General features: G+C 48.0%; 1 protein-coding gene and 1 long non-coding RNA gene across 2 annotated transcripts; one reads left to right on the plus strand and one right to left on the minus strand.

Moving 5' to 3' along the window:
• Positions 1 to 7,994: 7,994 nt before the first annotated feature.
• On the minus strand, positions 7,995 to 12,525 carry LOC120096356 (uncharacterized). Its single transcript, XR_005492767.2, has 3 exons — positions 12,389 to 12,525; positions 9,096 to 9,281; positions 7,995 to 8,851 (listed from the first exon to the last, which is right to left on the minus strand). It is a non-coding gene; the product is annotated as an uncharacterized LOC120096356 (long non-coding RNA).
• Positions 12,526 to 12,760: 235 nt separating this feature from the next.
• Nek2 (NIMA-related kinase 2) lies at positions 12,761 to 26,006 on the plus strand. The gene is given in 8 exon segments (NM_053691.2): positions 12,761 to 12,978; positions 13,431 to 13,648; positions 13,906 to 14,146; positions 17,836 to 17,918; positions 18,556 to 18,682; positions 19,468 to 19,687; positions 22,386 to 22,511; positions 24,118 to 26,006. Coding segments are annotated over 8 exon segments (1,332 nt in total). The 5' UTR covers positions 12,761 to 12,882; the 3' UTR covers positions 24,339 to 26,006.
• Positions 26,007 to 27,055: the final 1,049 nt, after the last annotated feature.

The following is a 27,055-nucleotide window of genomic DNA, read 5'->3' on the forward strand; positions in this document are numbered from 1 at the left end:
TGCTGCAGTTTCTTGCTGCTTCCTTGGGCTTGGGCTGATTGGCAGAGTGATGTCAGCTGAGAGACTCGTGTGCTGAGGCAAGGCTGTGGAGGATGTGTGGTGTTTGGAGGGTATAAATAGGACTTGGAGGACAATGACAGGGGCTGAGCTAGGCTTGCTTATAGAGCTAGCTGCGCAAGCTTGTGGGTCTTGTGTCTTTGCTGATCTTTGCTTCGCTGAGAGAGGCAAAGCCAAGAACTTCTCCTGGCATTCCTCCAGGTTCCTCCTGCTGACTTGTGCTGAGGCTGAGGCCTGGCCGTCTCTGCAAGGCTGTGTCACTGCTGCTGCTAACCTGACTCTTCTGAATGGACTGCTGGTATGTATATCCATGAAGTGTTTCTGAGTGGATCGAGCTCCTTCTGCCTGCTGACCTGTGAACTGAACAGCCAATTCCAGGCAACACAGATGGGAGTCGCTCCAAAGAACCTTTCTAGACAGGTCCACCTCCCCCATATCCTTTCTTTTCCACCACCTCTGGTGGGAGGTAGGGTAAAAGAAAGTAGGCTTAAAGCGTCTAAGAACCATCATTAAAAATAAGGTTTAAAGGAATTAAAGTTACAGCTACCACTGGGTGAATTTTAAAGAAAAGTTTTATTTTGACTCACAGTTCTAAGGTTAAAGATCATCAGCCAATGAATGGCTGCCTTACTTCTAGAGACCTAAGGCAAGGAAGGGTATCATGGTGGGCGGGGAGAGATTGTTTGTATGCATTCACATGAACATGTGTCCTCTGGTCTGTCTCTTCTCCTTGGTGTCCTCTTGGTCATCACCTAATCCGTCTCTGTGCCATCAAACACTGGATTAAATTCCCACCCTCTGAATATACTTTGTACCTCAGAGGGGACAAAATATATTCGAGTCCCAGAAAGGGCAGAGGCAGGCAGGTGTGATTGTAAGTCTCTGCCCACCCAGGACTACATGGGAGGGCTGACCAAGTCACTGACCAGCACTGCTTCCCTATGACAGGGTCAGGAGTTGATACAGCAGAGCATCTCTTTTGTCTGGACCTCAGGGCTTTCCCGGAATGCAAACTTCTAGTGTGTCGATGTGGGACAGTCCCAGGGGAAGCATGCTGCTTGGTCACTGTGAGTAGCCATGTCCCGGTGAGGTGAAATCTTGAAATAGATGGCTGGAAACGTGTCAAGGGTGCTTGTGAAGGGATGAGCGTTAGGCTCTCTAGAGTCTGGAGAGGCACTCGGGGCGGATACACTAAGATTGTGGACACATGCTCATGGTGCCAGGGCTCTCAGAGTGAGTCCATGGGGATGTGCTTTCAAAGCATTGAGGACCCTGTGGACTAAATTTATGGTTGACTCAAGTAGGGTTTTAAATATTTATTTATTATGTATATATCACACAGCCTTCTGCCTGCATGTACGCCTACAGGCCAGAGGAGGGCATCAGACCTCACTACAGATGGTTGTGAGCCACCATGTGGTTGCTGGGAATTGAACTCAGGTCCTCTGGAAGAGCAGTCAGTGCTCTTAACCACTGAGCCATCTCTCCAGCCCTCAAGTGGGGTTTTAATTGGTGAGCTGTGAATTGGATGGGAAGGAAGGGAATCAGAGAATGGTTTGAAGATTGCGTGTGGGGAAGGGTTTCCCACTCGAGCAGGCTTCGGTAGTCAGACCATTACAGTCAGACTCTGTGTGCACCGTGTGCTTAGATGTCTACATTACAGACGTACATCTGTCGGCTGTAGGCTCCTTCTCCCTTCTGCTCCTCTTCACTTTCCTTCCTCTCAAGCCTGGTAATGGAAGCCAGACCTCACCCAAGCCAGGCAGGTGCTCTGTCACTGAGAGCCACTGTATTTCCTTGGCAATTGTTCAGAGCCAGCACTTAGGTTTCCATGGCCTTCCTGCCCAGGTGGCCTGCAGGGGATGTTACTTGGTGCTGTGACCCAAGTACCTCACCAGGGATCGTTGTCCTGTCTCCACCCTGCATGCGCTATGAGCATGAGCCCAGCCGCGCCGCAAGGACACATCACATCAGAAATGTCACATGTTCCCTGGAGTGCAGCCACACTCTGGCCAGCTATGGTTTGATTCTGAGAACTTGAAGTGCATGGGTTTCCCAGGTACATAGAATCCCAAGGTGCTGTAATGAATCGTATCCCTGTGGGTGGAGTCCAGGGGCGCTTCTGACCCATAAACCAGATGGAAATACAGGTGACTTTGGTTTTTGGTTTTTGTTGTTTTGTTTTTTTCCGTAGAGATTTGATTACTGTGGCCTGGGCAGGCTGGGTGCTGCCCCAGCTCTTCCGTTTCTGAGCAGTCTGGTCTCACCTGCTTGGTATCCTCATTGGAGATGCAGAATCTGGGCCAGGGAGCAGAACAGCATTCTGTTCTAGCTCAGCCAGAGGAGGAAAGTGGCCTGTCAGGAGCCCCGCAGGCCTTCCTGTGTGGGAACTAGCTGTCACAAACATGCTGTCAGCCATCGGAGGCTCCCAGGATGACAACACCTACTTTAAAAGATACTCACAAAGTTCGCATGGAGGTGGTGGATAGATTCCCTCCACTGCCCCGCTCCATTCACAGGTTTGTCTGTTGTTTAACTTGGGTACTCAGCATTGAAGTCAGGGCCCCATGCGTGCCAGTGTCCACGTGGAGCTTAGAGGATAATTCTGTGGAGTTCTGTTCTCTTTCTCTACCTTTGCATCTGTCCCAGGCTTTGGGCGAGCACCCTGCATGCTTCGTGTTTGAAGAGTTTTACATTTATAGGAAAGTTGTGAGGAGGGCACAGAGTTTCCATTTCTCAAGGTGTGTCCTGAGGGGCTTCTCCTGATGGGCGGGACCCACTACGCTCCATCAGTTTGGGTCTTGTCTGACTTCCCTTTTCAGTGGTAAACAGTCATGCTGAAAGCAGGCTGAGGTTATAGCTTCTCCAAACGCCCCTGGTCCTCACCTGTATCCCTTCCCCAGTGCACACACAGGCCCATCTGCAGCCTCTGTGAGGAACACACCCAGTGAGCCAGGTTCAGGCCCTTGCTTTGTCTCCTTGCAGACCTCATGGCTTGGATGTAGGGGTGGGGACAGGTCTTCCTCAGAGATGAAGAAGCCAAACCTGGGAAATCCTGGCATTTGTGTCACATCTGTGCTTCCTCAGCGCTTCATATGAGAGCTAATATGGGGCCTGGTGGGTGAGAGCTAACCACTTCTAGCCTTGTTTTTCTTTCCTAGAAAATGGGAATATGCAGTATTCCAACCATGGCCATGGTAAGTTGTGGGGCATGTGAGCTACTGATGTGAGCTGCTCTTACAGCCAGCTCCGCAGACCACCAGGTCGCAAGTGCTTGTGGGCTCAGCTCTCTGGGTTCCTCTGCCCTCTGGCTGCCCAGGGTGGTGAGAAGAATCTCCTTGGTTCCACAGTCTAGAGAGGCCTGAATAGTTGTGTCTGACAGTCATCTTCTCAAACTTCTGGATACACTAAAATACCCATCAAAACCAGAGTATTTTTTAACTAAAAACATGGTTTTTATATATTTATTACTTTGTAGAATTTATTTTATGTTTGTATGCATTTGTGTCTATGTGTGCATCTGTGTGTGTTTGTGTGTGCATCTCTCTCTCATTTGTGTGTGCGTGCTTGCACATGTGCCTGTGCCATGTGCACGTGGGTGCCACAGAGTTCAGAAGAGGTTAACAGATCCCTTGGAGCTGGAATTACAGGGCATTTTGAGCCTCCTGATATAGGTTCTTGGAACCAAACTTGGATCCTCTTGAAGAACAGCAAGCTCTTCTAACTGCTGACGACCTCTCCTGCCTCTAACTATGTGTTTCTAGCCTGCTGTGCTTTTACACATTTGTAGTCCCACACTTGGAAGACTGAAGCAGGAGGAACGAGAAGCCAGCTTGGACTACATCATGGGTTCGAGGCCAGCCTGGGCTCCATAAGAAGACTGTATGGAAGTTCTGCCAGTTACTCAGTGTCATCACCTCTGCCGTCTTTGTGCTTTGGGTTTGCGCTCTGAGTTCAAGAGAGAGAGAGATCCGGCCACTTTTCTTTTTTTTTCTTTTTTTTTTTGGTTCTTTTTTTCGGAGCTGGGGACCGAACCCAGGGCCTTGCGCTTCCTTGGTAAGTGCTCTACCACTGAGCTAAATCCCCAGCCCCCCGGCCACTTTTCTTACAAACAAGCAAGCAGAGGCAGGAGTCCACGTTCACTGGAGGTTTTTAGGCAGATCTCCTCCAAGGACTTTCTACATCTTTCCTGGCAGCGAGGAAAGGGCCTACTCTTTTTGCTTGAGGCCAGTGAGTCCTGTTGACAGTAAAGGTGACAGGCTGATAGAGAAGTCTCCTTGCTCTCTAGCGCCCAACAGCCTCTGACCTACACAGACAGCTGAGAGTGGCAGGTGGGAGATAAGAGAGCAGTGGAGAGAGAAGAGGAAGTGAAAGGGTAGAGAGGAGAGAATGCCCGCATGACACTGGCAGTGGGGAGGTACTGACACCTGTCTCAGTGGGTAAATAGAGCTGTGCCTGTTCTCCCTCTTCAGGTTTTGTTGAGCTGAGCCTGATAGTCCAGGCTCAAGAGTCCACCAAGCTCAAGCCAAGCAGAAGCCAGAGGAAACGCCAGAGCATCTGGGGATGCTTTCCCTAAGAGATGCTTGCAGGGCAACCAAGCCTCACAGAGCCTCCGAGTGAGAGGGACACCCAGGTGGTGTTTTCTGTCTCTCCCAGCTGTGGAGCAGAGGTAGGCTGCAGCCTGAGGGTTGGAGGAGGAGCTCGGAACCCCAGGGCCCCACTCTGCCTAGCAGGGACAGTGAATCCCTCTCAGAGCACACATCAGTCCTCTGGCATCACTGATAACAGGGACATTGGTCAGTTTGGTGCTGGATTTGGTTCAGATTCCCTCAAAAGCTCACACACAGAAAGCAGCTTTCTTCCTTCTGGCCCTCACTCAGGGTAGCTTGCCTCTGCTGTTTGTCACCAGGTCAGTGGAACACCCATCTGGTACCTGGCCTCAGAGCTGGGGAATCAGCCTGGGACTTAGCACCACAGGCAGCAGCTTCAGGCTCTCTCTGGTCTTTGCCCTGGGATGCTCTGTCTAAAGGCAACTGAGGTTGTCCTGTGAGGCTGCATCAAAAGTGTCACCCTGTCCAGCCCAGCTGGTTAAGAATGCTTCCAGAGGACCCAGGTTATGCTAACAGCCCCGCATGGCGGTTCACAGCCATCCTTGACTCCAGGTCCAGAGGATCTGATGTGAACACATGCATATATGCAGACAAAATATTCATACATATTCAATAAAGATACATCTTTAAAAAAGCTCCACCCTGAGAAGGAACACAGGAGCGTGCCACTCCAGAAGGACTCTAAGTGCAACTCACCTACACTGGGAGCTTGGTTCCACTCACTGATGTCTAAACAAGTTCCCTGTTCAACTCTCTTGGCCCCTCTTTGCTCTCAGCTGTGTTTTCTACACCACCATCACCACCACCCCACTCCTGCTTTCTCAGTCACTTGGACCCTGTTCAGGTCAGCAGTCAGCAGAGATATGGAGGTGTGTGCAGCCTCATGGTGTGCATATACAAGTGTGTGACATGAAATTATTTGAGGGTTAATGTCATGGGAGGGTGGCAGTGAGGGGAGGAGGTCTCTGGAGCAGGATGGAGGGCCAACAGGTGACCAGGTGGATCCTGGTGACCTAGGGTGTATACACACACACACACACACACACACACACACACACACACACACACACTCCATCAGCTCTCCCTCGCTATCTGACCTTGCTGTGACTCCTGCTTCTAGCTGCTGCCACTTCCCACTTGCTCTGGGAAAGGTCTATGTGCTCTCAGAATGAGACCCAGTGTTTTGTGTCAGCTCTGATTTGCTCTGGCTTCCACATTGGCCACTCCCATGCACGCGCGCGCACACACACACACACACACACACACACACACACACCTTCCTTTAGTCTCACTCACTGACTTTTCTTCTTCCCCCTGTCCACAGCAGCCTCTGGCTGGCCTTCCTCCCTCCCCCCCTCTGCTCCTCTGTCACTGGCCAGCTTCCCACATGCCCTTAAGCTCAGGCTTGCTCTTCACCTCTCCCTGTGCCACCAGTCTGGTCCCCTAAGCCAGTACTTGTCTTCCTTGCTTACCCATCTCACAGATGGTTACCACGTCATATCTGACCCCCACTTCGAGGCTGCTGTGTGGTGTTGCTGCACTGCTAACTCCTCTCCGAGGGTGGTCTAGGCTCCTGTACCTTCCACACATGGTTCCTTCTCTTCCCCAGTCTTTAAGAGTTAAGTCTCGGGCTGGAGAGATGGCTCAGTGGTTAAGAGTGTTGACTGCTCTTCCAGGGGTCCTGCGTTCAGTTCCCAGCAACCGCATGGTGGCTCACAACCATCTGTAATAGGATCCAATGCCCTCTTCTGGTGTGTCTGAAGACAGCTATAGTGTACTCATATACATGAAATAAATAAATCTTTAAAAAAAGAGTTAAGTGTCACCTTCCAGAGACATCTGCCATTCTCAGAGTCTGTTTCTGCTCTGGGTCTGGGCAGAGCGGCTGCCACACTGCATAGAGGAAATGGCTTAGTGGCATGTTCTCCTCCCACTGGAGCCCCTTCTAGGTCAACACTGCCTTCTCCCTTTCCTTCTGCAGCACCTGTAGCACTTAGGGGCTACAGGCCTCTGTCCTGAAGGTTACAGTCAAGCATGAAGAAGATAGGGGCTGTTTTCCCAGAGTGCCCAGGTTCAATTCCCAGCATCCACTTGGTATCTCACAGCTTGTTTCAAAGGAGCCAAGCACAGACACACATGCAGACAAAACACCTTCACACAAAACAACAAAGACAATTTTTGTTTGTTTTTGGGACAGGGTCTCTTGAAACTCAATATGTAGACCAGGCTGGCTTCAAACCCACAGATCCAATTGCCTCTGCTAGGATCAAAGGTGTGTGCCACCATGCCAGCTAAACAACACACACACACACACACACACACACACACACACACACACACAGACACACACACAGACACACACACAGACACACAGACACACAGACACGCACACACACATACACACACACACACACACACACACACACACACACACACACACGGGGTGGCGGGGGTGGGGGATGGCTGTGGAGGGAGCTAGTACAGACCCAGGGGCATGGCTGCCCTGTGCTCTGACCCTGTAGCAGCTGTGGACATGTTTGCATAGAAGCACATAGCATTTAAAGCTGGAAGGGTCATTTAAGGTCTTCCAGATTAAAGCCTTTATTTTTGCAGAGCCCAGAGATGGGTTGGGCCACACAGCTCCTAATTCCTAGAATTGCAGTTCCCGTGCCTGCGATTTCACAGTGCCTCCTCCTGAAAGCTCTGGACATTCCGGCAAACACATTAGTCGCTACCTGCGGTCTGGGCTGCTATAAGAACACGCTTGGTACTGGGTGATTCATACATTTATTCCTCAGTTACAGGGCTGAGAAATCTGATGCTGGCAGAACCACTCGAGGATTGCCCTCCTTGATGACCTTAACGTGACCTCACAGGGTGCAAGAAGCCAAGCTCTTCATGCCCTAGGGGAACCAACCCAACCACAGGGTACAGCCCTTGAGACCTAATTCTCCTAAGGGCCCAGCCCTGCACATTGGGGACCAGGTTACAGCATGTGAACTTGGGGTGTTGAGACCCATACTCAGACCATAGCAGCCCTTACCCTCTGTGATTAGCCTTATGTTCTTATCCAATTGATAGGATTAATACTTAGGGACAGGGACTGGAGAAGTGGCTTAGTAGCTAAGAGTGCTGCTCTTGCAGAGAGCATCAGGGTGTGGTTCCTAGCACCCAAGATGAGTGGTCACAGATGCCTGTAACTCTAGCTCCAGGGGATGTGTCACCCTCTTCTGGCCTCAAAGGGCACCCCCCATACATGAGCATGCACACACAAGTTGTGAAACCATTTTTAAAGTTATAGTATTACAAATAACATAAAATCATGTATGATTAATGAAGTCTAAGTTTATCCATGTGTTAAACAGAAATTTGACTTTCCTTGACTTGTATTCTTGTGTACAAGTCTGAAATTCTGCCTGTTTAAAACACTGCGGTGCTCTGACCACACATAGGGTTCCCAGCCCAGATCTCAGCACGTTTTTTCCATAGCTGCCTGTCATCTACCCCAGGCTGTGATCTGTCCTGTTGGCAGCGTCTGCAGGGTCCCTGCTGCTATCCACGTCCCCTCCAGCACTCCTCCCCTCGAGTTATTACTGAGCTTACACAGCTTTACAGTTCTAATGTTTTCAATTGAAACAAAATCTCATTGCTTCCCCCTTACCTGTACCCCTCCCATCCTCCCCACCCCCCTTCAATCGGTGGACCTTTTTCTTTATTACTGTTACACACATACATGTGTATGTGCATGCAGACACATATAAACACACGTGCTGAGTCTGTTCCTGTTGTCTGTGTGTGTAAGCAGCTATGTGTCTGTGTGTGCCAAGGATGACAAACATTCCTGGGAGAGGCTACCTCTCCTCCCCACACTTGTTAGCTGCTTTCCTTCTTTGTCTAGAGGAAGGACAGAGACCTTTCCCGATTCCATGTGAGCGTGTCCACAGATACTGGCATTGTTCTGGCCTTTTCCTCCTTCTGCAGCCATTTCTGGAGAGGCTGTTCACAGCAGGTGTCTTGGTCCTCTGGCTCCTCAGATCTCTCTGCTCTCTGCTCGCTCTGCGTTTGTTTTTCCTTAACCATAAACGAAGGTGCTGTGTACACATGTGCACTGGGGCTGGACTCCCCCTGACCTGTTGATGTCTGCATTGTGTCCAGTTGTGGGTTTCTGTGACCGGCTCCATTTGCTGTGAAGAGAGGAGGCCTCTTTGATGAGCGGTGGGGGCTGCGCTGATGCGGGAAAGGTAGGCTGAGTACCTACTTTCAGTTTTTGAGACAGTCATGATGTTGTCCGATTGTTACAAAGAACCCCCCCCCTTTATTTTTCTTTGTAGAAATCCTTAGTAATAACTTTTAAACACTGCTATAAGCCCAGATTTCAAACTGCCCCAAGTAATCCCCAAGATGAGACTCACTCACAAAATGTCTGACCTGACATCCTCCAAGGCCGGCTTGGAGTCTGCTGGTGGGGCAGAGCTGCTCCTTATCACGCAGTGGTGTACAGCCCCCTAGCGGGCATTCTGCGTCAGCACACAGAGGCTCCCAGAGGAGGACAGCCTGCGGTGTCTTAGGGACGGGGATCCTTCAGGGTACAAAACTAATGGATGCTACCTTTAGCTAAGAGAAGGAAGACAAGAAAGTAGCAAATTCAGGACAAAAATCAGGAGCTTGACTCAGATGTGATACAGGTAAGCAGCCCAGAGCCTGCCTAGGAAGTGCACTGTGGGCCCAGGGCACAGTGTGAAAGATCCTTCACTTGCAATGACACCATGAGAACTGACAGCAGAAGCAGATTGGGCAGGAATAGTGTGAGCCAAGCCCTGACGGAGCAGGAGGGCTGACCAGAACAGGGTAGACTCTTCTGTCTGTTCTCTGGTGATTCCTGTCTCCCACCCCCATCCCCTGACCCCATACTGAGGACTCAACTCAGGGTCTGTGTTTGTTGGATAAACTCTATACCGCTGAGAGGAATCCCCAAACCCTACCCTTTCCCATGTCAGTAGTTACGATTTGTCCTACGAATCCACCCTGCCCTTTTTTATTATGGTTATCACTGTGGCTGGACATTCTCACCTAGGGCCTCTCTCCATACTCCCAGGACAGCTCCCCCAAGATGTGTAGGCTCAGCCTCAGAGCTGAGATGTCTGATGGCTGAATACCTCAATGTTCACGACAACTCTCTGCATAAGTCCTAAAACAGGCCTTACTGCGTCTTCATTTAACACAGCTGTTTTTTGTATGTCCCCTCTATTCCAGGACTTATACTGGCCGCAAGTCATTTGAGGTTCAGCTAGGACACAATCACAGATATCATGAGAGAATTGATTTACACTGGTCTCCAAACATCTTGGATGAGGCTTCTCAAAGCAGAGGTGACAAGGTTGGAATTCCACCTTGCAGGACAAGTTGTGCCCTCTGGATAAACGTAATGGAGGGAGCATCCTGTTGCCTTGAGTAAACCCCCTGGGCAGAAACGGCTCAGGGAAAGGTGGGTATAACTGGTTCACAGTTCAAGTCTGCTTGAAAAGCAGAAACTTTACAGCCAGGCATGGTGCTGCCTGCCATAGGCAGGCAAATCTTTTGTTCAAGGTCAACCTGGTCTACAGAGAGAGTTCCAGGGCAGCCAGGGCTACACAAGAGAAACCCTGTCACGAAAACAAACAAACAAAAAACAAAAAAGGAAGGAGGAAGAGATAAACAAATGTGGCGCTTAGCTGGGTTTTTCTTTTTTCTGCAGTCCAAGACTGTGGTGGTTTGAATGAGAATGGTCCCCAGAGGCTCATATACTTGAATGCTTGGTCCCTACTTGGTAGAACCATTTGGGAAGTATTGGGAAGTGTAGCCTTGTTGGAGGTGTGCCACTAACTAAGGGTGGGCTTTGAGGTTTTAAAAGTCCATGCTAGACGCAGTCTCCCTCTCCCCCTCTCTCTCTCTCTCTGTGTGTCCTATGGTTGACATCTCAACCTGTAAGCTCTCAGCTACTGCCCCAGTGCTAAGCATGCCTGCTGGCCACCATGTTCCCTGACATGATGACAATGGACTCCATCTCTGACACTGTAAGGCCCCAATTTCAATGCTTTCTTTTGTAAGTTGGCTTGGTCATAGCGTTTCTTCACAGCAACAGAAAAGAAACCAAGCAAGGACCTAAGAATGTTGTTGCCCACATTTAGAATATGTCTTCTCCATTCAATTAATTTAACATAAACCCTCACATACATGCTCAGAGGCTAACCTAACCTACACCGTCTCTACAGGTGTGTCCAAAGGCTTGACCCCTAGGTGATGCTACAGCCTGTCAAGTTGACAATCAACAGTAACCGTGATGGGGTAAGGCGTGAAGTAGGGATCCAAGTGGAATTTCTGACAAATGGAATAGCAGTTATCAAGTTAGTTTTGAGAAGCTCAGAAAGTGTGTTGGGTTTGGAGCAAAGAGTTCTTTGTCCAGAAAGGAAATGAAGGGTTGGGTATGAAGCAGGCTAGCCAACGACCTCAACAGGAGTGTCAGTGCACACGTACACACACGTACACCACACATCACAGACAACACGCAACACACACACACACAACATACCACAACATATCTCACTCTACACAGCATAAACATCACATACCACATACACATATATACATACAACATACCACATATATTACATATAACACATACCACATATAAACACATCACATACATCATATACAACACACACCACATACAACATACCACACATACAAACATAACACACATATCACATACAGCACTCTACATATCATAAACACCATCACACCACATACCACACATAATGTATACCGCACGCACCATATAAATGACCTCAGCCATTTGTAGCTCCTTATATAATTTCTGAGATCTAAATTAATCCTACTCCTTTGAGGTGAGACAATGTCCTTGAATGTTAATTTAAAAGTTCTCCTGGCTGGCAATCCAATTAGCTTATACTAAATTCAGTACACGAAATAAATTCTTTATTTTTAACATAAGGAAGTTTCTAATTCTTATTAATAGGACATTGGGTTCTTTTTCAATCACACCATGAACAGATATTTTAAGAACAATGACCCAATTATGCAACAGATTATTAGCTTTCTGGTAATGCACGCTATCCTCTAGCTGCCCCGGATGGAGACCTTTAGCTCCCCTTTCCCAAGTCAAAGCAGGGCTGGCTGTGTGAGCTGAAGTCAGTAAACTGCATTCAGCTCCCCTGATAGGCTATTTGGGAACACTTCTTTTCCTAACACACTTTTTTTGGTAGATGTCTTAGAAGTAAAATTTGACAGTGTGGTGACCACTGTGTTCTGGATGCTTCCATACTTGATCCCTGAGCTTTGGATACGTTTCTATGTGACAGGTCTCTCAGTTCAATGTTCAGAGATATAGACTGTGCTAACTGTGCCCAGAAAACACATGCCAACTCTCTGTCTCTGTGGGTCTCTGTCTCTCTGTCTGTCTCTCTGTCTCTGTCTCTGTCTCTGTCTCTCTCTCTCTCTCGGCCGGGGGTGTCTTTCTCGCGGGTGGGGGTAAGGCAGGGCCCATCTACAAAGCTCTAGCTTCCTTCAAGTTACTAAGTAGACCAGGCTGGCCTCCAGCTCACAGAAATCTGCCTGCCCGCACCACCATGCCGGGCTGGAACAAGGATTCCTGCTCTCTAAGTGTGAGGAATGTAAAGTGCTCGGTGCACTCACTGTGTCCCTCACAGTACCACAACACGTACCGGTTTACGTTCAGGGGCTGCGGGCACATGAGTCGGAAAAGGCTGGGGGGTCAAAGTGGAAAGGTCAAAAGGCCAGCGTCTCCAGTCTGAGATCTTTGGACCTCCGTTACCACAGCGACCTCAGCGGAGGAATGGAATTACCGAAGCCCCAACAGGCTTTGCGCGGTCCCAGGTCCCTGGGGTTTTCGACGCCGCGCGAACTCCGTAGAGCAGCTCACTAACGCAGACACCAACGCCGACGCGGTTGCCTAGCGACACGCATTTTCCCAAGATGCCTAGCAGTGTTGTGTTTTCTCAGCCAATCAGAGCTGAGATGCACCTTCACTGTGGACCAATAGGAGGCGAGGCCGCAGCCCGCGACGGTTGACCGGGCGGCCGGTTGCTCCGCTCCGACAAGCAGACTAGGGTCCCCGGGGTCGGCGCTGTTGGCGTGCGGCGGGCGAGCCTGGACTCCGAGCGGCGCGGTAGTGTGGTTGCCGGGGTGGCCGCTCGTCATGCCGTCCCGGGTGGAGGACTACGAGGTGCTGCACAGCATCGGCACCGGCTCCTACGGCCGCTGTCAGAAGATTCGGAGGAAGAGCGACGGCAAGGTGAGGCGCCGGGCAGCCCTTCCATGGCGGGCTTAGGGAGGGACAAGCGTCGCCTACGCTGGGAAGGGGCAGGGCGGCCACCTGAACTCTTCGTGGAGGATCGGATTGTAGCCTCCAGGGAAGGGAAGGGTAGGGTTCGTGGGCTGGCCGCCACGGCTGGGAACCCCTGGAGGCGCGAATCCGCGGCGGGCCGAGAGCCGAGCTCACGTGCTCTGCATTCCCGCTGCGCCCTAGGCCTTCCAGGACTCTAGCGTAGGGGATGGTGCCGCCCACATTTAGGGTGGGTCTTCCCAGTAAATTAACCCGGTCTGGACTCCCTCGCTGACACACCTGCATGGAGTTTCCGGAGACCCGGGAACGTGCCACATAGTGTTAAGTTTTTCAGCTTGGAAATTTCATCCTTTGTCTCCGAGGACAATAGAGCCTCACACCTTGAGAATGTTGTGTTTCAGATCCTGGTGTGGAAAGAACTTGACTATGGCTCCATGACAGAGGTGGAGAAACAAATGCTTGTGTCTGAAGTGAACTTGCTTCGTGAGCTGAAACATCCAAACATCGTCCGTTACTACGATCGTATTATCGACAGAACCAACACAACCCTATACATTGTCATGGAGTACTGTGAGGGCGGGGACCTGGCTAGTGTCATTACAAAGGGGACCAAGGATAGGTAAGCTGAACGGGTCTAGTTTGGTGGTCGTTAAGTACAGTCTGTCGAGAACAGGGGCAGAATCCTTAATAATGTGGTAGAATGTTTCTGTGCTTGTTTGGTGGCTGCATGATAGGTTGGAAAGTCCTTAGCAAATCAGTTCCCACAGTTCATGCCAAAGATAATTTACTTCTGTGTTTGTACACTTTAAATGATTTGTCCGGTATTGAAGATGATTTCATTCAGGATTGTGAACTGTGTGATTGCTTTTGCTCCAGACAATACTTAGAGGAAGAGTTTGTCCTTCGAGTGATGACTCAGTTGACACTGGCCCTGAAAGAGTGTCACAGAAGGAGCGATGGTGGCCACACTGTACTTCACCGGGACCTAAAGCCAGCCAATGTCTTCCTGGACAGCAAGCACAATGTCAAGCTTGGGGACTTTGGGCTAGCTAGAATATTGAATCACGACACAAGTTTTGCAAAGACGTTTGTTGGCACACCCTATTACATGTCTCCTGTGAGTATTTTAGAATTTAACTTTTTTTTTTCCCCTTGAGACAGGGTTTCTTTCTCTGTGTAGCCCTGGCTATCCTGGAACTCACTTTGTAGATCAGACTGGCCTTGAACTCAAAGTGATCCTCCTGCCTCTGCCACCCAAGTGCTGGAATTAAAGGTGTGAACTACCACATCTGAATTTAACTTTTTAGTATCTTAAGTGGAGCATTTAGATGTAAAGAAACGAGGCTTGGGTTGCTAAATAGCCCAGGATTCACAGTACAGTTTAAGTTTTGAGTTTTTACTTTATTCCCCTGATATTGGGGACTGAACCTAGGCCTTCAGACATTTGAGGCGAGCGCTATGCCATTGAGTTATAGTCCAAGTTCTTTTTATATATAATACATATTTGTTAAATGTTATTATTTATGTATACATAATATGTGTGTCTTGTGAGTGAATGGTGTGTGTGTGTGTGTGTGTGTGTGTGTGTGTGTGTGTGTGTGTACGATGGAGGCCGGAGGAGGGACTGGACTCACCCATTCCACACATTCAGACCAGAGTTTCAGGCAACTGTGCTGACCAGATACTAGAAATTGAACTCCAGTCTTATGGAAGAGCATCAAGTGCTTAACCACTGAGCTCTCTAACCCCACTTAGATTTTTCTCCAAAGAGACTTCCTGCCAAACAGTTCCTCTGTATTCAACTAGAGCTTTAAAAAGGAAAAGAAAACTAAAGACTTATCTATGTGTATGGGTGTTATGTCTACATGTATGTAAGTGTACCTGTCTGTGCCAAATGCCCAAGAGGGTCAGAAGACATTGGATTCTTTGGAACAAGAGTTGTGGATGGATTGAGCTGTCATGTCAGGGCTGCAAACTAAACCCAGGCCTCTGTAAGAGTAGCAGGTGCTTTAAACCACCGAGCGGTCTTGCAGTGTCCCTCATGACCCAGGTTAGCTAGACAGTTCTGCTAGCCTAGAACTCGGAGATCTGCCTATACCACATTGCTTAGCTTTTGTTTTTAAATGCCAGGGTTACAAATAGTGTTTAACACAAAGATGTTTCCCAAGGAGTCAGTGAAACAGTGTTTAAAGGCAACAGTGTTTCCCAAGATGTCAGTCCTGAAGTGGTGACCTCAGACTCCCTGGGAGTACTTTTTCTTAACATACAGAATCCTGGACCCCAGGTAAAATGCCGCTGGTCACACTTCCTGTATCAGCAGAAAGCTGAGATGAACTTAGATGCTCAGGTGCTTACTGCTTATGAGTTTAGAACCCAGGCCCAGGGAATGATGTCTTCCCATTTAGGGTGCGTCTTCCCAGCTGAGCTAAGCCAGTGTAGACTCCCCTGATCTATACATAGAGACTTGTGTCCTAGGCGGTGTTAGATGCTGTTAGGTGGGCAGTATTTACTGTTACAGTAACCTTGTTTGGTGAGGCTCAGGCCTTCTCACATAGGCATCTAGTTTATATTGGATTCTGCCTGTCCTGTTCTCGTTACCACTCTGCGTTTACAGAGCGTTTCCAAATGTCTCGTCATCACGAGGCACCTTTTGGTGCCTATTCTTGTATGAAGTATTCCTGATTATTAGATTGTAGAACAGTTGTTGGGGCAAGGGCATGGCAGTCTTATCTGTCATTAGATGTCAAGGTCAGGGCATGCCTTTAATCCTAGCCTGGTCTATACAGTGAAACCCTGTCTCAAAACAAAAGCAAAGCAAACAAAATACCAACCAACCTCAAGTCTATAAGGGACAACATTGCTGTGTTAATGTATAAAATTGTAGCAGATAGAGTATTCTTCAGTAGTTCACAGAGAATTCCAGAATTTTCCCGAGAAAAAAACACACTAGTAGAACTAGTGACAGTCTAAAACTTTGTGAGTTTGTGATTATCTTCAGAGCAGGGCTGTTTTCCCATGGAGTCGTGTTTCATACTGAAAGCTTGATTACGATGGGAAATCACCCAGAGGTTAACACCTGCACGGTCTTTGTGCCTCCTTTTCCTACCTGCCTTTGTGACCAAACGAGCTCAGTTTCCCTGAGACATAAGCCAGGAGAAGTAAGGAGAGGCTTAGTTACGGCTGCTGCGCTTTATGACAGCGGAATGAGGGCGTGCGTGCGTGCGTGCGTGCGTGCGTGCGTCTGTCTGTCTACACCAGAAGAGGCCATCGGTTCCCCCTGGAGCTGGTAAGCTAATAGGCTCTCAGCCTAAACCATCTCTCTAGCCCCTTTCTTTGATTTTGTGTGCATTGGTGTTTTGCCTGTGTGTATGTCTGAGGCTGTCGGATCCCCTGGAATTGGAGTTACAGACAGTTGTGAACAGTTATGTGAGTACTGGGTCACCTGTAAGCCAGTGCTTTTAATTGCTGAGCCGCCTCTCTAGCCCTAGCCCTTATTTATTTATTTATTTATTTATTTATTTATTTATTTATTTATTTTTGAGATGAGTCTCAAGTAGCCCAGGCTGGCTGTGATGAAGGATGACCACGAACTCCTGAACCCCCCTCTCAGGAGCAGGGTTAAAGATGTGTTCTAACAGCCAGTCCTCTGATTTTTAAAATGGAGTTTCTAGTCAGTGCCTACTACTGTGTGTAGTCCCAGCTTTTGGAGGCTGAGGCAGGTGTCTGAGACCCTTGTCTCTAAACAGAACAAAATGGTGTTTGCTTCCCTTGAGGATAGCAAGGAGAGCTCTCTCATGGTTGCCTTTGAATTGTAAATATCAAACATTTTATTTGTGAGAGTGAGTGAATGAATTGTGCGTTAAGTTGCCAGGACAAGACCTTTGCCCTCTCTCAGTGTAAATGTGAGGATAAAGTGGATACCACCATCTTGGCTGCTGTAGTCTAAGCTACATCAGCCTTTTGGATGTGAAATTTTGAAAATTTTTGTTACAGATAGAAAATTTAACATTTTTTCTTCTCTCTCTTTTAAATTTTACTTTATATATTTCATGGACACCAGAAGAGGGAATCAAATCCTATCGGAGGTGGTTGTGAGCCACCATGGTGGTGCTGGGAATTGAACTCAGGACCTCTGGAAGAGCAGCCAGTGCTCTTCACTCTGAGCCATCTCAGCCCCATGTTTTCCTCTAAACTGAATATTACCAAATGTTGAGGTTCTGTCTTGTTTTCAGTTTAGTGATTTATTTATTGTGGGGTTCATTTTGGTTGTCGTAGTTTGTTTTTGATAGTAAATCCTACACCCAGGGCTCCCTAGAATTTGAATAGCGGAGAATTACTTTTGAGTTTTTAAAGATTTTATTTATAAAATGTTTTTATTTATAAAATGTATAAATTTTATTTATAAAATGTATAAATGTTTTTCTGGAATGATCTACAACGTGTGTATTCGGTGCCTGGGATGACACAGGGCATCAGATCCTGGAATTGGAATTAGAGATTGTTATGAGCTGCTATGTGGGTGCTGGGAAAGAAACCTGGGCCCTTTGCAGGAGCGCCGTGTCTTGGCTGCTGAGATGTGTCTGTAGCCCATCATTTTCTCATGCCTCTACCTTCCAAGTGCTGAGGTTACAAGTGTGGGCCACCACACCATGGTTATTGTGCTTGGAATCCAGCAAAGGGCTCTGTGCCTGCTAGGCAAGCACCCTACCAGCCAAGCTGGCTCAGCCCTCGGGTTGGAAATTTTAAACTTTGAAACAAAACAAGCTCTCACTTCCTTGTTACTTTTCTTGTTATCCTCTCCTTCAGGAGCAAATAAGCCGCTTGTCTTACAATGAGAAGTCGGACATCTGGTCGCTGGGCTGCCTGCTGTATGAGCTGTGTGCACTAATGTGAGTGTGCATGGTTCGGGCTCACACTCTGGTTACACTCACCGGGCCCTGTCACAATAGCAACAGCAAAATACCTGACTTCTACACATTTAGAATGGAACCTGTCGGGCCGAGTCCTGCTGTGTTCAGGAAAATGGGTGCTGGAGGGCAGTTTATAGATCAGGCTAACAAAGAAGATACAGCAGGGGCGGGCAAGGTCTGGGGTTGGGAGAACAGGAAGGACTGAGTCTTGACACTTTCCTCCAGCACTGCCAAGCTGGTCCCCAGGACCACAGTTGTACAGGGATGGAGGAAAGACTTTCCATCACACTGGAGACAGTTTGGGCTGTCCTTGGGTCTAGTAGTTGGAAGCCACAGTGCTGCAGAATGTTCAGAACATGGACATAGCCCAAGTCAGAGAGCTGTTCATCCCTAAAATATGGCAGCCCGGCCTTGTCACACGCACAGCGGCGACACTAACTGTAGCCAGGGAGAGTCCCAGATGAGGGAGTGGAGTGCAGAGCGGACTCCAGTCGCCCATTTGTTCCTGTCCTTTGTGTTCATTGAACATTTTTATAACTTCTGTTCTCCCTTGCCCTCTTCTCTCCCTTCTATCTCTTCCCTCCTTTCTCTTTTAATTTTTTTTTTAAAATCCCAGGCCTCCATTTACAGCTTTCAACCAGAAAGAGTTAGCGGGGAAAATCAGGGAAGGGAGGTTCCGGCGCATCCCCTACCGCTACTCTGATGGCTTGAATGACCTCATCACTCGGATGCTGAATTTAAAGGTAATGGTTGCAAGGCCTTGTGTGCTCTGTCTCAGACTCTGAACTTTGGAGATGTATTCTTGTGTAAAGATGGATGATAACTAAAGAAGCCGTCAGTCTCTCTGGCTAAAATCGTGTTCGCGCAGGCGGACGCTCACAGGTGTGGAGACACGTCTCCTCAACATCCACAGCCTCACATCTTCTGCCACAGTGACCAGTGGGTCGTGGCATGGAAGGACTGAGGAAAGGCCGATCTCAGAGCAGCAGTGAGAGTAAGGAAGGAACCAGAATGGGCTGTTACTCTCCCTTCTCTGTAAGGGATGACAGAGTATGAGAGGAAGGTCAACAGGGTGAAAATATCCTGCAAAGGTTCTCTAGCTGGCTGGTGGGACAGGAGGCAGGTGGTCTTTGTCAGCTGATGAGAGAGAGTGAAGTGGGGAGCTGGGGCTTTGTGGAGGATGCAGGAGGGGTGTGGTGGGGCATGCGGGGGACAGACTGGTAAGACTAAAGGTTGTGAGGATGTCCTTGGTATTTAGAGAAGCAGGTCCCACTTCTGCAGAGCAGCCCAATGATTTCCAGTGTGTGTATAGGTGTGAGTAGTTCTGCAGGCCTGAGCCAGCTCCTTAAAATCAAACAGGAAGATAAACCTGTGTCTTGGTGCAGACCTAGCACTTTGTGACCAGTGAACTTGTGTTTCCAGGTGTTTAACCAGATATCTCTCGATGCAGGAACTGTCTTTTGTTTACCCTGCTAACGTAGCTGCTTTTCTTAAGATGACTCTGATCTGCCTGCCACACTTTCTTCAGGACTACCATCGACCTTCAGTGGAGGAAATTCTGGAGAGCCCTTTGATAGCAGACTTGGTTGCAGAAGAGCAAAGGAGAAATCTGGAGAGGAGGGGACGGCGCTCAGGCGAGCCTTCGAAGCTGCAGGACTCCAGCCCTGTGCTGAGTGAGCTCAAGTTGAAGGAAAGGCAGCTGCAGGATCGAGAGCGAGCACTGAGAGCTCGGGAGGACAGCCTGGAGCGTGAGTAGTGCCCAGAGCCAGGGAGCCAGGGAGCCAGGGAGCCAGCAACTGACTGCAGTGGAAAGGTGGGGCTGGGGACTGAACAGAAGAACTTATATGCACAGGCCATTGGAACCTTCTTTTTCTTTTTAGTTGCAGGTCCTGGGGATTGTATATATATATATATATATACACACACATACATACATACATACATACATACATACATACATACATATATATATATGATTTCATTAGAAATTCTATTAGAAAACCATCCCATGACAATGGTCATGGAGAGAATATAGAGAGAATTTTCTACAGTGTGGTTTTACCTCAGTAATTACAGTAAGAGTTGGGGCCACAGTGTGTTATTTGTTGTGAATTTCTATCAGCCAAATCTAGGAAGCTGAGCAAAATAAAGTACCATTTTGGTAGCAGGTGTGTGTCTGTGCTCTCCTGTTTGGTAGCGGGCATGCGTCAGTGCCCTCCTGGCAAGCATATGGATTGTTTAGAAACAAAGCTGATGAGCTCAGACTTGAAAGCCACCCAGAGGTGGCCTCTACCATGCAGCAGAGGACACACAGAAGACACCCAAGATGCCCAGAGACAGGCCTAACACATCTGCTGATGTTCTTAATTAGACAATCTAGCAAAGTAAATTTGCTCCACTTCAGTATTTGGTATCCAGTTCTGTGAGTCCACAGATGCAGGCTTTTCCTTTACTGGTTTACATGAGGTACATTAATGATGGAACTTTAGAGACCAGTTTCCTTTTTCGCAAGGCTCTTGAAACGACTGCAGGGCACAATTGGTTCATTTCTGAAGGAGCATAGGAGCTCTTGGGAAGGTCTGGTATTTGCACAGATGGTGCTCTGGCTATGCAAAGAGGTAGATCTGGATTTCAATGTTTGGAGCTGAGTGAGTCACCAGAAATCATCAGAACTCACTGTATGATTCATTGGCAAATATTAGCCATGAAGACACTGCCACAGAGTTATGAGAAGTAGTGAAAAGGGCTGGGCATGGTGGCACGTGCCTTTAACCCCAGCACCCAGGAAGCAGAGGCAGGTGGGTCTCAGAGGGCACCAGAGCTGCATAGAGAATCCCTGTCTCAAAACAAAACAACAACAATGAAAGGTAATGAAAAGCATTCTGAGTCAGCTTTGTAAAGGTGAGCCCTTAAAATAGTCGGACGCATGGATGGACGCTGCAAATAAGCTCTGCTTACTCACACTGAGATGATGAAACGGTTGTCAAGAGGAAAAGCGTTCTCAGGCAGAAAGCTCAGTGCAGGGCTGAGCACTTGGCAGTAATATAGAAGTGACTGCAGACAGTAACTTTCTAGGTTCCATATTTGTCACTGCAAGGACCAAATAGAACATGCCTCCATTTGTCTGGAGGATCTGATTGTTCCAAGTAGTAGAACTTCAGCTTTGGCAAATAAATAAATGGATAAAAGGATAAAAATAAAATGTACATGCTGCCTACCTTACCTGCTTTTTTTTTTTTTTTTTTTTTTTTTGGGAGGAACATGACATTGATTCAGACAAATAGATTACAGAGATAATTTCTGTGTGAGAACACTTGCACATGCTTACAGACAAGACATTTCATTGTCTTTTCCAAGTCTGCATGATGCTCATTTGCACTTGCTAAAGTCGAAGCTGTTACAGCACAAGAGGAGTTTGTCCACTGAACTTAGAGTGGCACAGTGAGGGCCGATTCCTTCACAATGCCCAGCTACAGAACTCTGGAGCAAGTGTTTGTGGCTATACCCTGTAGTCTTTTTTGTTTGTTTTTTTCGAAGCTGAGGCCCGAACCCAGGGCCTTGTGCTTGATAGGCAAGTGCTCTACCACTGAGCTAAATCCCCAACCCCAGTCTTTTAATTTTTTTAAACCCTGTTTTTAAAGATGGTTCTTAAATGCTTTGCCCTTCCTTCTAGCCCACCAGAGATAGTGGAAAAGAAAGGCTGTTAGGATACAGGGGCAGTGGACCTGTTTAGCAATTGTTTTTTTGGAGCAGCTCTCACCTGCTTTGTCAAGAAATCAGCAGTTGAGTTCACAAGAATCATCAGCGGTGCTCAAGCTACTCACAAACACTTTATGAACATAGCAGCAGTCTGGTTTGGTGGTGTTGGGATAGCAAACACAGCAGCAGCAGTGGCACGCCAGAGCAGAGACTTGTGCTCTTGCAAAGACGGCCTAAGAGCTCTGATCGGGTGAGGAGCAGCAATCCCAACCTTTGCAGTGAGGTTTCTTTCTACTGGAGCTGCTGCAAAGTGTGGCAAAGTATAGTTTACTGTTGTGTTAAGATCGTTACCAATGCCACCCCATGCTTCAAGACAAAATTACATTTATTTGTAATTAGGAGTAAATATTTCACAATATGTAATTACATATATTTTTGTGATTAATCACTGCTTTAATTATGTTCGATTTGTAACAATGAAAATAGACCCTGCATGTCATATTTATATTGTGATTTATAACAATAGCAAAGTTATAGTTATGAAGTAGCAACAGAAATCCTGTTGTGGTTGGGGTCACCACAACATGGGGAAGTGTATTAAAGGGTCCCAGCATTAGGAAGGTTGAGAACTTTCCCAGCCTGCAAGTGGGGTGAGGAGAGGAGGAGATAGGACCGCCAGGCTGCAGGAGATGTTTGTGGCCAGAGCTCCTTAGTCATTGGTGTTGCTTTTCCATTCCTTTTTTCAAGAGAAAGAACGTGAACTTTGTATTCGAGAGAGACTTGCCGAGGACAAACTGGCCAGAGCCGAGAGTCTGCTGAAGAACTACAGCCTGCTGAAGGAGCACAGGCTCCTGTGTCTGGCTGGCGGCTCAGGTATGCCTGTGAGCTGCACACACACATACACACACACACACACACACACACACACACCCCACCTCACACACACCACCTCACACACACCACCTCACACACACCACCTCACATGGGACGTGCACCTCAGTGTGGCCCCCAGAGTGGGTTGTAGGCCTTGGGCCTTACAGTTCCCAGATCTCAGGGTGACATCATTGAGTTTCCACTCCTGAGTGGAATGGGCTTTGCTGCTGCAGCAGCTGAGTCCCTGGGCGAGAGACCTGACAGGAGTTGTAATTTCATTTCAACTTCACTCACCAAACCGAAAGGCATAGGTGATAGGTAAAATTTAAATTTTTGAAATGGGAACACTTTCAAAATTATACATTTCGAGTTTTTTCAGGTATGGTGCTATTGTGGTTTGAATAGGTATGGCCCCCACAGACTTGGGTGTTTGAATCTTTGGCCGTGAGGAGTGGCACTGTTAGCCTTGTTGGAGAAGTGTGTTACTGTGGGGGCAGATTTTGAGGTCTCCTATGCCCAGTGTGGCACACAGACAGTCCCTCCTTGCTCTCAGCTCCTTCCCCAGCACCATGCCTGTCTGCGTGCTGCCATGAAGATAATGGACTAGTAAATCTCTGAACCTGTAAGGCAGCCCCAGATTAAATGTCCTTTAGAAGAGTCGCCTTTGTCATAGTGTCTCTTCCCAGCCATGAAACCCCAAGACAGTTATGTTACCAAAACTGTTTCTACGTTTTCAAGCAAACATCCTGGTATTTTAAAACTACCACACACCTCAATCATAGTATGGCTTAACAGGCATGGTGACAGAAGCCTGTGATCCTGGGCTGGAGAGGTGGCTCAGTGGTTAAGAGCACGGACTGCTCTTGCAGAGGTCCTGAGTAAAGTATGATCCCAGCACTTGGAGGACTGAGGCAGAATTGCTGTGAGTTTGAGACCAGCTACTGTGCATAGCGAATTCCAGACTCCAAAAGAAAAGGGCCGGCCAGCCGTTGGCTCATTGGTTAACAGCACACACTGCTTGCAGTTCTCACCAGAGAACGCATTTACCTGGCTTAAGTTTCAGAGATTCAGTCCATGACCATCATGGTGGCATGTGTGGTGCTGGTCAAGTAGCTAAGCTATGTTTTCATCTGCTGGGAGTTCCTCCAAGGTCAAACCTCCTAATCTTTTTAGTTAGTGCCGATCCCTGATTACTAAGCATTCAGATATATGCACCTATGAAGCCGTTATTTAAACCACCACACTGCTCTTCCCAAGGACAAGCAACAGCATTGGAGTTAGAACTTCATGAATTTTTATTACTGCGTAAATGTAAAGTCATGTACTATAAAATCACTTACTGCAAAAAAAAATGTGTACCATGGGAACTTAAATCTGGACGCTGGTCATCTTTTTCTCTTCAGCTGTGGCTGGTGTCAATACTTGTGATAGTAACAGCAGGTGTGAATTTGGTTCCTAGCACACACAAACAGCCCTCCTGCCTGCAACTCCAGCTCCAGGGGAGTCCTTGACCACCTGTTCCAGAGACCGTCTCACAGGTATCAGCTGATCTGTGTGATACAGTTGACCTCAGGTAACTCAGAACCTTTTCTTTTTCTTTCTAAAGAACTTGATCTCCCATCTTCAGCACTGAAGAAGAAGGTTCATTTCCATGGGGAGAGCAAGGAGAACACCACAAGGAGTGAGAATTCCGAGAGCCAGCTCGCCAAGTCCAAGTGCAGGGACCTGAAGAAGAGGCTTCATGCTGCCCAGCTGCGTGCTCAAGCCCTGTCTGATATTGAGAAGAACTACCAGCTAAAGAGCAGGCAGATCCTGGGCATGCGTTAGGCCAGCAAGGCATGGAGCCGGGTCAGCACTGGTGCTGACAACGCACGAGAGATTGGACTCAGCTGCTGTAGTGTGTGTGTGTGGTGAGCATGGCCCTGGGATTGTTTGTGGTCTCCGAGATGGACATGTCCTCTTCCTAATCCCCCTGTGTAGAAAGCATGCTGTCTTTGCTGAGTGCTTGGGCTTTTGATCCTGTGTGCGATTACTACTTGAAATATGAGATGGGACACTATAGATACCATAGATCTTAGGAGAAACAATGTTAGGGAAAGAACATTTAACCTGGAGGAGTTGGAGAGGTTTGCTCAACTGAGAGATGCGGCCTTCATGGCAGTTTGCAGGTGAGGCTTCAGCAGGTATGTGATCTTGCTGCTAACGGAATAGGGCAGGGCCCACAGGGTTCCGTCCATGTCAGAGGTGCGGTGAGCTTATCAGTGTGTGATGCTACAGGGAGAGACCCAGCCTCTGGCCTGAGCCTGAGGAGAAGCCACTCACCAGCATTCCAGTTCCAAGATGCTCCTGGTGCTAGTTAAAATGCAGATTAGACTTGGGAGGGAAGAACAAGGGCTGAAGCCTTTACTCACCTTGGGGAAACTCGTTCTAGCACAGCACCCAGTGAGACTGACAAGGCTTGCACTAGAGACAGGCTGCTGGGAGCCCTGAGAGCTTCCTCCCCACTGTGTGCATGGCCTGTCCCCTTCTGTCTGTATCTGACCTCAATGTCAGTTGATAACATTATTAAGTGCTGTCTGTGCCCTCAAGTATGAGCTGAATGGTCGGAAATGCCACAGAGTCTATATATTTTAAATCACACATGTGGTCCCCAAACATTGAATGTTGGAGAACTGTCTTCAGAAAGTTGGTCTATTTAAGGCTACTGGGGAAAAGGGCGGGTCTCCTTTGCTATCTGTCCACAGCCCCTTTGCTTCAGCAAAGAACAGTGTGCATGCATGCAGTCTGTGTTTGAGAGCCATGCGAGCCTTCACCTCTGTGAGGGCCAGATGGCTGTTTGTCTACAGTTTCCTGAAGGCCTCAGCAGAAAGGGATTCCTTTTTCCTAGTAAGTGCTGCTGGCTGAGAGGAGGTCAGAAGTATTTTAATGCCATCTGTTTCATGGCTAAACACGCAGACTCCTTGCATTTTAAAATTCTGTGTCCTTTACTTTTTGGAGCTATACTAGCTTGCTTGGGTGTGTAACTTGCCAGAGTTGACTTTTCTAGTGCTTTATGTAAACTCTGCTGTTGGCACTTGCAGCTGAAGCAGCTGAAAGAGGGGCTGCTCACTGTTGCAGCACTGGGATCCCTGGCAGCTGCAGCGGCAATGCTTAAGGAGCTTTTGCAACTTTGACTTCAGTAGCAGCTTGGGATGATAAAATATGGTGAGTGTCTTGTCTGCTGTGGAGGGCCTGACAATCTGCCAGGTGGGAAGTCTTGTTAGAAACCAGAAACTCAGTGTGGTGGTTATCCCACCTTTTCTTTCTTTCTCCTTTGGTCTATAATGATATTGACATAGCTATTCAGAGTAAAATCTATGTATACAAAAAAATTCTAAGTATGAGGTTTTAAATGTTCTTGAACTTCAGAAAAACTTGATTGGATACAATTGTTTATAATTAACAAGTCATCTTATTTATAAATTTTCCAATATAATATAAATCTATTTTGTGGAACTTAATCACTGTGACATTTGTATTCTGTGTGTGCATCTGTGTATGTGTGTACGTACTTGTGTGCAGGTGCACATAGCCCCTAGAGGGTAAACTCCAGTGTCATTGTTCAGGCACTGTCCACTATGGTTTTTGATGAGGAGTCTCCCTGGTATGGGTAGGACACAGCAATTTTGCCAAGCTGGCTACCTTCAAATCCCAAGGTTCTCCCCCTCTGTCTTGCCTCCCTAGTGCTGAGATTACAAGCACATTTTACTGCATCTAACTTTTTATGTGGTTCTGGACCCTGAGTTGAGTTCCTCCCACTTGCACAGCAAGTACCTTTCTGACCGAGTCGTGTCCTTAGCACACGATGTCTGTGATTTGTTTTTATTCTGGACGTCATCTGTCCCATTTTTCCATGCTATAAAACTGACTTTCCTACAGCTATGTCTTCCTCTGCTGCAGGCTGTGGTGGGACTTACTCTCTTGTATCTGCTCAGCCAGCCCTGCTGAGCAGACTGAGTCGCTGCACAGGGAACTCTGGACAGTGTTTAGAAACATTCCTGTTTTTGTTTTGTTTTCAAGGCAGGGTTTCCCTATGTAGTCCTGCTGTCCTAGTTCTCAATCTGTAGACCAGGCTGACCTCGAAGTCAGAGATCTGCCTGCCTCTGCCTCCCGAGTGCTGGGATTAAGGTGTGAGCTATCAGCACCCTGTTGTTCGGAGATGTTCTTGAAAGTCACATGGTTAGTCCATGACTGAGTGTGACCACTCTGGGGGGTTGTCTGGGGGCTGGCCTGTACACCACCTACACAGACAACTTACTTTGCATTTTGCTGTTTAGTGTGTGTGTGGGCAGACGCATGCCTGTGTGGGTCACAGTTGTGTTGTCTTTCTCATCTCCATTTTACTCAGGCAGAATCCTCCCTGAACCAGAGCTCACTGAGTCCGGCTGGCATCTGAGTCACTTGCCACAGTGATCCTGTGGTCGTGGGCAGCTGTCATGCCTTCCCGGCTTTTACATGCATTCTGGGGAATCTCAGCTCTGGCCCTCAGCCACCTCCTAGTCCAG

The sequence above is a fragment of the Rattus norvegicus genome, chromosome 13, assembly GCF_036323735.1.
Source record: "Rattus norvegicus strain BN/NHsdMcwi chromosome 13, GRCr8, whole genome shotgun sequence".
Classification (NCBI taxonomy): Eukaryota; Metazoa; Chordata; class Mammalia; order Rodentia; family Muridae; genus Rattus; species Rattus norvegicus.